General features: G+C 43.4%; 1 protein-coding gene across 1 annotated transcript in view; it reads right to left on the bottom strand.

Annotated features, from left to right (window-relative positions):
• Positions 1-12,091, bottom strand: part of PCSK5 (proprotein convertase subtilisin/kexin type 5) — a 466,873-nt gene that overhangs the window by 39,958 nt on the left and 414,824 nt on the right. Inside the window, exons 28-29 of the mRNA XM_025360325.1 lie at positions 10,134-10,217; positions 8,022-8,217 (exon numbers count right to left, since the gene is read on the bottom strand). Coding sequence (XP_025216110.1) covers positions 8,022-8,217; positions 10,134-10,217 — 280 coding nt within the window. The remainder of the gene's footprint in view (positions 1-8,021; positions 8,218-10,133; positions 10,218-12,091) is intronic.

Here is a 12,091-nt window from a genome sequence, read left to right as displayed (position 1 = left end):
TATAGAAATCACTCACTGGTGGGGGAGCACAGTAAAATATAAAACCCCAGTCCTCTCAAATATATTTGGGAGATGAGGAATGGATAGATGAGGTTTCCTTTTTTCTTTTTTTTAAAAAAATACTATAAGTTCTAGAGTACATGTACAGAATGTGCAGATTTGTTACATAGGTATACACATGCCATGGTGGTTTGCCGCACCCATCAACCCGTCACCTACATTAGGTGTTTCTCCTAATGCTCTCCCTCCCCTAGCCACCCACCCTCCGACAGGCCCTGGAATGTGATGTTCCCCTCCCTGTGTCCATGTGTTCTCATTGTTCAACTCCCACTTATGAGTGAGAACATGCAGTGTTTGGTTTTCTGTTCCTGTTAGTTTGCTGAGAATGAAGGTTTCCAGCTTCATCCATGTCCCTGCAAAGGACATGAACTTAGATGAGGTTTCTTTGGTGGGAAAAGCTGAAGGGAAGAGCTGGAACTTGCAGAAGAGGAAGAACCAAGAAGCCAGCTTAGAGAAAATGGACTTCTGATGCCATGGGTACCTACTGCAATTGCTCTCTATCATGATCCATTAGTGAGTTGGTGCCATAATAGTGCTGTGTCACAAACCACCCCAACCCAAAACTTGGTGGCTTAAAACAACAATCATTTACTCTCACTCATGTGTGAGGGGAAGCAGATCTAGGCTGGGCTTGGCAGGCTTGACTCCAGGCTGCACACTGAGTCCACGTCTTCACATCTCTCTATTTTCCCTGGTTACAGGGACTACCAGGGGACGTTCTTCTCACAGCTGCGACAGAAGCGCAGAAGGGTAAGTTCAATTGGGTACATTTTATGCCTCCACCTTTCTTCTGCTAACATGTCATTGGCCAAAGCAAGTCACATAACCCAGTCAAAGTCAAGGGACAAGGAAGTCCATTTCGCCTCTAGTGGCGCTGGTACAAAGTTGCAGGCAATGGGCATGAATACAAGGAGTGGTGAAGAACTGCAACAAATAACCCAATCTACCAGAGACCTTTTAAAATCGCAAGCCCGGGAGGGATCTGCTCCTACATAGCATTTTCACTTGATGTTTTAATTAGTTAGCGCTCACACATTTAATCATTCTTTCAGTCATTTATTTATTGTATGCATTCAGTAAACAAAAATATATTGAGTGTGCCAGGAAGAAATAGGACAGGGGTGAACAGAAGTCACATTTCTTTGTTTTGTTTTGTTTGAGACAGAGTCTTGCTCTGTCGCCCAGGCTGAAGTGCAGTGGCGTGATCTCGACTCACTGCAACCTCCATCTCCCGGGTTAAAGCAATTCTTGTGCCTCAGCCTCTTGAGTAGCTGGGACTACAGGCATGCACCACCATGCCTGGCTAATTTTTGTGTTGTTAGTAGAGACGGGGTTTCACCATGTTGGCCAGGCTGGTCTGGAACTCCTGACCTCAAGTGATCTGCCTGCCTTGGCCTCCCAATTACAGGTGTGAGCCACTGCGCCCAGCCAAAAAGTTATATTTCTGATATAGTTTCAGGTAAGAACAACTGGGGAAGAAAGCAGTTTAGGTAGAAGAGAGAAAAAGAAATAGCATCCAGATAAAAGCTAAGATCAGGCTTCCTCACACATTAGTACCCTTAGCTTTTTTTGACCATGACAGAGAATGCTTGAAGAAGAGACTCAGCTACTTTGCCCAAACAAAGCTTATCTCTTAAAAATGAAGACAGTGGATGGCAATGTGTTATATGCTCATCAGGAGTTTGACTGGATTTGAGAAATCTGAAATTAAGGAAATTTAGTGCATTCTTAAATAGATCACATTCTTTTTTTTTTTTTTTGAGACAAGGTCTGGCTCTGTTGCCCAGGCTGGAGTGCAGTGGTGCGATCATGGCTCACTGCAGCCTCGACTTGCTGGGCTCAAGTGATCCTCCCATCTCGACCTCCTGAGTAGCTAGGACTATAAGTCTGTGCCACCACACTGGGCTATTTTTAAATTTTTATCCTTTTTTTGTGTATGTGTAGAGATGGGGGTCTTACTATGTTGCCCAAGCGGGTCTCAAACTCCTGGCCTCAAGCAGTGCGCCCACCATGGCCTCCCGAAGTGCTGGGATTACAGGTGCACCTTACCAATCACACCTTCTAATGGAATGAAAATTTGATGGATTCATTGTTCCTGTATGCATAGTAAAGAATTTGACCTCACCCAAAGAGAAGTCTAGTCTTTCTCTTCAGCTAATCTCAAAACCTTTGGAATTTCCTAAGAGATAGGGGTGTCTTTGTTATTCATGATGTGCCTCTCTTGCCACACCTGAGAGTTGGTGCTGGGATGCCTCAGAGTGGGGACAGCCACATCTCATAACCTTACGGTGGGAGCTGGTGTGCCACAACGATCCACTCTGTGTTTAAAGGAGGGGAGCTGTGTGATATCAGGCCTACCTCCAGGGAATCTCAATGCTAGGCCTGGTCAAGACCTGCAGAGAATAGTTTCTGGACACTGAAGATGATGAATGCTAATATAGAGCCTAAAAAGATGCATCATGAAGAAATCTTTTTCAGATCCCTCTCAGAAGAGGGTCAGTGGATGTTGGATGAGATGCTGAAATGAAAGAAATGGATTCAAGCAAAAAGAAAAAAAATAAAACTCTTGAAGTGGCTCATGCCTGTAATCCCAGCACTTTGGGAGGCCCAGATGGGCAGATCACCTGAGGTCAGGAGTTCAAGACCAGCTTGGCCAACGCATGGCGAAATGCTGTCTCTACAAAAATACAAAAATTAGTCAAGCGTGATGGCAGGCACCTGTAATCCCAGCTACTCAGGAGGCTGAGGCAGGGGAATCGCTTGAACCCAGGAGGCAGAAATTGCAGTGAGCTGATATTGCACCACTGCACTCCAGCCTGGGTGACAGAGCAAGACTCCATCTTAAAAAAAAAAAAGGTGAATATCAGAAGCTGTTGGGAGACAGCCAGAAGGCAACTTGAGAGGTGATTTTTAAGGAGCCACTTGCTAAAAGTAGTCTCCACACAGATCTGCCTGCGAGTTTGTCCTCCTTTCCGCTCTCTGCATTCATAAAACTGTTTTTCTTAGTGCTTTATTTCACAATTATTTTATTTAAGAAGACTAATATTTGTTTTAGAAAGAAATGGTTGCATATACTAAATTGTTAAATTCAAATTACTTTGTGTTGCAGTCTTTCAGCTCAGATAAATCCATGTCTTGTGAAAGCTGTGTGGTCCGGGACCTTCACCTCCATTTCACAGACACCAAGACAGCGACTGGCAGCACTTAAAGGAAGGCTGTATTTCTTCAACAGAGCTTCATATCTGTTCACGTTTGGTGAATGTGAGTCCACCTTACGTTTTCTGTTGCTTTTTAAACAGCCACCATAATAATATGTGTTACTGGCATGGTGGCTCATGCCTGTAATCCCAGCACTTTGAAAGGCCAGGTTGGGTGGATCACCTGAGGTCAGGAGTTCAAGACCAGCCTGGCCCATGTGGTGAAACCCCATCTCTACTAAAAATACAAAAAATTAGCTGGGCTTGGTGACAGATGCCTGTAATTCCAGCTACTTGGGAGGCTGAGGCAGGATAATTGCTTGAACCTGGGAGGTGGAGGTTGCAGTGAGCTGAGATGGCGCCATTGCACTCCAGCCTGAGCCGTAAGAGTGAAACTCCATCTCAAAAACCAAACCAAAACAAAAGATATATGTTACTGGTAAAACCTATTTTTGGCCGGGTACGGTGGCTTATGCCTGTAATCCCAGTACTTTGGGAGGCCAAGGTGGGTGGATCACAAGGTTAGGAGTTTGAGACCAGCCTGGCCAACATGGTGAAACCTCATCTCTACTAAAGATAGAAAAAAAAAAAAAAAAAAGCTGAGTGTGGTGGCATGAGCCTGTAATCCTAATGACTCGGGAGGCTGAGGCAGGAGAATTGCTAGACCCTGGGAGGCCGAGACTGCAGTGAGCAGAGATAGCACCATTGCACTTCAGCCTGGGTGACAGGGTGAGACTCAGTCTCAAACAAACAAAACAAAACAAACAACTTTTTTTTTTTTTCATGAACATATACTATATTTGAAAAAGCAGGGGCCACTAAATGCTAACTTATAAATAGCTCTGAATATCTGGATGCTGTGTCATTGCAGGTTATGTTCCTGTTATAAATCTTATTGCTGTTCTAGGATGGATCACACCCAAAAGGGTGATTTCTCAGAAACAGCAATAAAGCTTCCAAGATAAGCTGGATATTATATGTTCCTCAGACTCTGTGTCTTCTGTTGTTAGTTTTCTTTTTTTTTTTTCTGTAAACACAAAGATGAGGGATTCCACTATAATCAGATCACCCTACCCATAGCAGGAGGGCATATGCTTGCAATTCTATAGTCTGCAGTATTTCTAGGCCATGCTCGTAGCTTTCCTACTGCTCGAGCAATACAGACTATACTGACTGCTGCATGTCTGCCTAGTGTCTCACTGCTCCATGAAAGTGCTTCACCCCAGACTTGGAGGTAAAAAATGTTGAGCGGTCGACTAACTGGAGTAAAGCAAAATACACTCTTTCTTCCTTGTTTTAATGCATTGTGAATTCCTGGAACACTCAAAGAACCCAAGAGAGCGTTGAAAAAGGTAATGATTAAATAAATAAGGCAATAATAATGACAACCAGTTCAATCCTACCACTGAGGAAGCAATGACTGACTCTGGTAAGCAGCTCTCTGACTTTCACCTTCGCTTTGTTGTAACACTTGGCTGAGTTTGCTGCGGGGGAGCTCGGTTGATAGGGGAGGAGGACTGGAAGTTTCCAAACCTGCCTTCTCACCTGGGTTCTCTTACTCTGACCGTTTGCTACCCTTTCTCCACTCTCTGCTTGACAAAATCCTTCCAGAGCTAGTGACCATCAAGCTTTTTCTCAAATACCCAGCCGGGGATGAAGCTGGAAAACATTCTGCTAAGTCAAAAAGTCTGTCACAGAAAAACATGTTTTGTCTTTTTTGTTTTATATGTTTTGTTTTCATTTTCAGAGACAGGGTCTTGCTATGTTGCTCAGGCTGACCTTGAACTCCTGGGCTCAAGCAATTCTCCAGCCTTGGACTCCTGATAGCTGGGACTGGAGGTGTGTACTATGGCCACCATGCTTGGCTCAAAGACCACAATCCCATTTTATACAATCCCATTTATAGGAAATGTCCAAGAATAGCAAATCTATAGGGACAAGAAGTAGATTAGTGGTTGCTAAGGGCTGGGGGAAATGGAAAAAGTAGGAATAATGGCTAAAAGGGTATAGGGTTTCTTTCTAGGTTGATGAAAATGTTCTGAAATTGATTGTGGTAATGGTTGCATAACTCTGTGAATATACTAAAAACCAGTGAATTATACACTTTTGGGGTGAATTGTATGGTATGTGAATTATGTCTCAATACAGTTGTGATTAAAAAAATAATTATATAAAAAATAATTATAGAATAAGAGAATTCTTGTGAGAATTAATGGGATCATACATTTAAAGCCCTTAGCACAATACCTGGACATTGCAAGCATTCAAAAAATAGTGATTTAAAATGTTTTCTTTTCCCTTGGAATCTCTTAGCCTTTTGTACATTAAGGCTCTGAGAAGTGTGACGTTGCCTGATGTAAACCTCCCTTACTGGATTGTAAGCATTTTGCAGACCCAGACTTCCTTCAGTGGGTCTTAACTTAGCTTTCCATATCAAGGATCAATATCAATATTAATATCAATATCAATATCAATTGTTGGTAGAAGAATAGACTCCACTGAGCTACATATATACAATACAATCTATTGATATTGTATCAGTATCAATTTTTACACCTAGTTGGTGCTAAATATGTATCTCTGTTGTTGAGGTGAATATGCTTGGCTTTCTATACTAGATTGGATGCTTTTTGAGAATAAATACCTTATATTTATACTCTATATTTATACTCATTACTTATATTTATACTCTCTATATAGAGTCTATCTCAGTAATGAAAACAAATAGGTCACTAGGAAATAGGTGCCATTTTTGCTTTTTTCCTTTTTTGTTTTTTTTCGAGTCGGAGTTTTGCTCTCGTTGCCCAGGCTGGAGTACAATGGTATGATCTCAGTTCACCACAACTTCCACCTCCCGGGTTTGAACGAGTCTCCTGCTTCAGCCTCCCGAGTAGCTGGGATTACAGGCATAGGACACCACACCTGGCTAATTTTGTATTTTTAGTAGAGGCGGGGTTTCTCCATGTTGGTCAGGCTGGTCTTGAACTCCTGACCTCAGATGATCTGCCTGTCTCGGCCTCCCAAAGTTCTGGGATTATAGGTGTAAGCTACCATGCCCAGCCAGGAAACGGGTGTCGTTGTATCAAATTCTTTTACTAAGAGGGCAAAAGAAAATCCTAACTCCTTAAAGTAGACACTGTCAGTTACTTCCCCAAATTTATTTCCTGCCTTCCTCTCTCCATTCTTCCTGGCTGTCAGAGTCCTGAGTTGTTTGGGTGCTCAGGGGTAAATCTTGTTCAGCCTGAACCACGCCTATATTTCCATTCTTTTGGCCAGAGATTGATTTAGGGAGGTATCAGTGATGCATTCTTGGGACTGAGATTAGCAGGGAAGTCTGAGGAAATTTTCTTTTCTCTCAAGAAAAGGATAAACAAGGGGAGACATCCCCTTTCCTGGCCCTGATCGTGGCTGCATGGGGTGACAGTGTCTGCAGCTGAGACACACAATGTGGGCTCAGCAGCGGCGCCGGTCAGAGAGGACGAGCTAAGGAAGGTACAAGAGCAAAACAGAAAAACCAGACTTTGTGATGACCTTCTTGGCCGCTGAAGTGACCGATACTGGACTTGCAACATTTTTGTTCTGTGAGATAATAAACCCTGTTATGTCTCAGTCATTTTACTTGGCATTTCTGTTGCTTATTGCTGAAAGTTTCTTGCTGTACTCTTCCATTTGCTATTCCTCACTTTCTTCCTAGGTAAATTCTGGAGGTGGGACCATTGGTAGGAAGAGTAAAGCAATTACAAACCAGGGGACCAAGGAAACCAGGAGGAATCAATAACTAACTAACGAAGTATTATTTATTATTTATAATTCATGCCTCACCTGTTTAAACCTTTAGAAGAGGTTCACATCACAGCCTTACTTTTGTAATGGAGGAAAAAAGAAAAGCCATGACAACAGTTGATCATTAAGGTGGGAAAATAACTTTTTCTTTTTTTTTTTTTTTTTAAAGAGACAGGGTCCTGCTTTGTCATCCAGGCTGGAGTGCAGTTGCGCAATCACAGCTCACTGCAATCTCCTGGGCTCAAGGAATCCTCCCGCCTCAGCCTCCCAAGTAGCTGGGACTACAGGCACCCACTGGCTAACCTTTTTTTTTTTTTTTTTTTGAGATAGAGTCTTGCTCTCTTGCCTAGGCTGGAGTGCAGTGGCACCATCTCGGCTCACTGCAAGTTCCGCCTCCCAGGTTAACGTCATTCTCCTGCCTCAGCCTCCCGAGTAGCTGGGACTACAGGCGCCCGCCACCATGCCCAGCTAATTTTTTGTATTTTTAGTAGTGACAGGGTTTCACCGTGTTAGCCAGGATGATGTCGATTTCCTGACCTCATGATTCACCCGCCTCAGCCTCCCAAAGTGCTGGGATTACATGCGTGAGCGACCGCGCCCAGCCCCCAGTGGCTAATTTTTTAAACTTTTTGTAGACAGAGTCTTGCTATGTTGCCTAGGCTGGTTTCAAACTCCTAGCGATCCTTCTGCCTTGGCCTCCCGAAGTGCTGTGATTACAAGTGTGAGCCACCATGCCCAGCCCCTGAACATATTTTTCATAAAAGTAAAAATATACACATAAAATAGTCACAAAGGAGAAGTGGGCATCTGGCCTCATGTAAGTTTTGGCTGCTGCGGCCCATAGCCGTGTCAGTCAACAGAGAACATTTATGCGGGCGCTCATAGAGTGGAGAAGTTTTTTGGTGAATGAGAAGGAATTGCTCCCAAAGTACCTTAGGAGAGTGATGACAAGCAGGAAGTAAAATTAAAAAGGAAACTTACTCCGGGCACTTGGAGTAGCACCTGCCTTCATGGAGAAAGAGAGGGAGGCCTGGCTGCATCCGGCACTTTTTGCAAAGATCGGCTCCAGAGCAGACGGCACAGGCCTCCGAACAGTTCTCGCAGCTCCTGCTCCTTACGGAAGGCCATGTGCCTTGGGGACAGGAGGAAACACAGGCCTGAGCCAAAAGATATGCACCTAGAAATCCAGGGAAGATAGGAATAGTCATCATGTGTGTTTCTATGCAGAGACATGGCTTTTTTAATCTTTCCAAAGACCAAAGTATCCAGGTACTTATTTCAGGCTTACCAAAATATTTACTAGTGATGCTAAGTCCTCCAGGATGAGTTACATTTCTAGAAGGCAATTGACAGCAAGAGGCTTTTGCCCTGGTTCTTTCCTTTCCCACGGATATTAGGTAGAGGTCATGACGGGGCTTCCCTTTGCCCAGCTGATCAGTCTTGTTAACACACTGTCTATGTCTTCCTGGTGTAAGGCAGCTGTACATGCACAGCTTGATAAAATCTATTAATACTCTGTTTCCCAAAGCTCATCTTGTTAGGACACTAACATAGTTGCAACTGTTTCTTTTTTGAGAAAGAGTCTTGCTCTGTCTCCCAGGCTTGAGTGCACTGGTGCGACCTTGGCTCACTGCAAACTCCGCCCCCTGGGTTCAAGCGATTCTTCTACTTCAGCCTCCCGAGCAGCTGGGACTACAGGCGTGCACCACCACACCTGGCTAATTTTTGTATTTTTAGTAGAGACGGGGTTTCACCATGTTGGACAGGCAGGACTCGAACTCCTGACCTCAGGTAATCTGCCTGCCTTAGCCTCCTAAAGTGCTGGGATTACAGGCTCGGCACAGAGTTACAACTCTTCCACCCAACTCTCCCTTTAACAGAGGATCCATCTATTTTTTAATCGAACAACAGATACTCATTAAGAAAACCAGTTTTCAAAATCACTCTCAAACCCAAAATTCCAAGAAAATGCTTTAGCTTTTTGAGTGTAACCTTTTATATTTTTTATGATTATAATCGTGGCTTGCCTATTGTAAATTTTTCTGCTTTTGCATCATATTCCACTATTAACATTGTACATTCCAACACGGACTTTATAATGATCATGTAAACATTCTTCTTCTTTTTTTTTTTTTGAGGCAGCGTCTTGCTCTGTCATCCAGGTTGAAGTGCACACTGCAACCTCTGCCTCCCAGGTTCAAGTGATCTCATGTCTCAGCCTCCTGAGTAGCCTGGGATTACAGGCATGTGCCAACACATGTGGCTAATTTTTGTATTTTTATTAGATACGGGATTTTGCCATGTTGGCCAGGCTGGTCTCCAACTCCTGGCCTCAAGTGATCCTCTAACTTCAGCCTCTCAAAGTGTGGGATTATAGGCATGAACCATCATACCCAGCCCACTTAAACATTCTTTATGTCAGTGTACCATTTAAGTAAAACATTCCCCTAATTCAGGGAAGGTATGTTATTTGTGATTTTTGTTTCCATAGATGAAGCAATTGGTAAGTTATCAAGCTGTTATGTTGCTGCTCTTATTTCTTTCTCCCTCCCTCTTCATCATGCCTTTAGATCAAGAAACTTTTTTTTTTTTTTTTTTTTTTTTGAGATAGGGTCTTGCTCTGTTACCCAGGCTGGAGTGCAGTGGCATGATCATGGTTCACTGCAGCCTTGACCTCCTGAGACCAAGCAATGCTTTCATTTCAGCCTCCCAAGTAGCTGGAACTACAAAGACATGCCACCATGCCCAGCTATTTTAAAAATTTGTTATAGAGATGGGGTCTTACTATGTTGCCCAGGCTGATCTCAAACTCCTAGGCTCAAGCAATCCTCCTGCCTCAGCCTCTCAAAATGTTGGGATTACAGGTGTGAACCACTGCACCTGACCACTTCTTTGTATTGTCTTTTGAAAACCAGTTTTTATCATTGGTCAATGTTTGGGTCCTTGTGTGTCTCCCAAGTAGCCACTGTCATAGGAACATGTGATGGGAGTAGACCAAGGTGTTACAGACCTCCTTACACAAAGATGCCACTACACATGAGTTTCAATGACTTGTCTTGACTGCTGCCATCTCCTGTCACACAACACACTAACCTTTGGGACATGAAGTGCACAGAGTTGCAGATCCATTGCAGGTTTTACAAGAAGAATGACAAGGCTGGGATTTTCTCAAAGTATCTGTATGAGAAAGAAACAACAGTTCAGGCTTCTCCTTTGAATAGGCACATAGGATTCCAGTGCTGAAAAAGATCTCATGGGTAACCTAGTTCCTTTTCCTGCCCCAAATGGAATCCTTTTGATTGTACATGAGCTGATTGTTGGCACTGGCTCATTGCCATTGTGAAGACTTCATTTATTTATTTTTTTCTCTTACTCCTTCATTTGCAATTGAATATCAAGACTTCATTGGCAATTGATTATCAAGAAAGATACCACACAAATGTGTGGTACCAAAAGGAATGTGGTATCTTATAAGATAGCCTCAAATACTGTGGGGATATCTGAACTAACAAATGATTACTTCTTTTGTGTGTTAAAAATGGGAGTGTGAGTTTGTGTTTGTGTGTATGCATTTGTGAATGAGTTTATGAGTCAAAGGTAATCACTTCTACTGCCAAGATTGTTGGATGACCTTTTCTTTTCTTGTCTTTTTTTTTTTTTTTTTTTTGAGACAGGGTCTTGCTCTGTAGCCCAGGCTGGAGTGTAGTGGTATGATCTTGGCTCACTGCCATCTCCGCCTTCTGGGCTCAAGCGATTCTCCAGCTGAGTAGCTGGGACAGGTGCTCACCACCATGCCCGGCTAATTTTTGTATTTTTAGTAGAGACAGGGTTTCGCCATGTTGACCAGGCCAGGCTCGAACTCCTGACCTCAGGTGATCCACCCACCTCAGCCTCCCAAAGTGCTGGGATTACAGGCGTGAGCCACCGTGCCCAGCCGGATGACCATTTTTCTTCACTCCAAGATGATAATTGAGAATTCATTGTATCTCTCATGGAGGAACTTCTTTTCTTTTTTCTGTTTTTGTTCTTCGAAAATCAGATTTTATTATTGGTCAAAGTTTGGGTCACTGTTTTCTTCAGAGTAGCTACTGTGCTATGCAACCTAAATTTATCTCATCTTAAATTTGTCCCAAATCATTGTTAAACATCAAAATTTCCCCCTACTCATGAGCTTTCTGTTTGGTCGGGCTATAAGTAGGCCATCCCAGGTTAATACACCATTCACCAGGGAAACATTGGAAGTGTTCCCTTCTCCCTTTCCCTCCAACAGCATTTGATGGGCAGGCTTTCCCAGGAGGTCACCTCAGCAACTCCATGGGACAGTTTCAAAGACAGAACAGCTTCAAGACTTCACTCAATCAATACACACTGAGACCTTGACTAGAGCTCAGGGATTGCTCAGAAATCAGCATGGCTCACAGGGAAAAATTAGAAAACAATGTTCTAGCTCAGAATGTGGGATTTCAATGACCCTGACCCTCAACCAATGTTGACATCTCACCATTTCCCTTCATTTCCTCCTCCCTCCCTTTCTCCCTTCCTTCTCCTGCCTTTCATCTTCTTTCTTCTCATCCTAGGAGTCAGAGCCGGGTATAGATGGCTCTCTAGTCACACCTGCCTTCAGATCCCAGCTGTGCCGCCGAAGGGAAGGGTAACCATGGATACAGTAATTAAACTCTCAGAGTCCTGCTTTCCTTGTCTCTAAAATGAGAGAAAATAATTCTGCCCTTATAGGATTGTTGTGAAGACTAAATGAGATAATGTGTGCTAAGTGCTTAACAGTGGCACAGTAAATGGTAGTTCCTTCTGCTTCCTGTTGTCTCTCTCCCGTCACAATTCCACTCCATTTCTGAGGCTTGTTTTACTCCCCTCTTCTTTCCCTCTGGTTTCATACCTGAGTGGCACCGCTTGGCTTCTACAGTATCGTGGATACAAAGCTGATGAGCCTTGCCATAGAGGAAACTAGATTCAAATACAGATGGTAGAAAGATACGTACATAGATGGATAGGATGGATAGATACAGATACGGGGATAGATGCAGATACAGGTG

This window comes from Theropithecus gelada, chromosome 15 (assembly GCF_003255815.1).
Source record: "Theropithecus gelada isolate Dixy chromosome 15, Tgel_1.0, whole genome shotgun sequence".
Classification (NCBI taxonomy): domain Eukaryota; kingdom Metazoa; phylum Chordata; class Mammalia; order Primates; family Cercopithecidae; genus Theropithecus; species Theropithecus gelada.
Note: the sequence above shows the minus strand (reverse complement) of the source record. Positions and strands in the feature narration are given on the sequence as shown.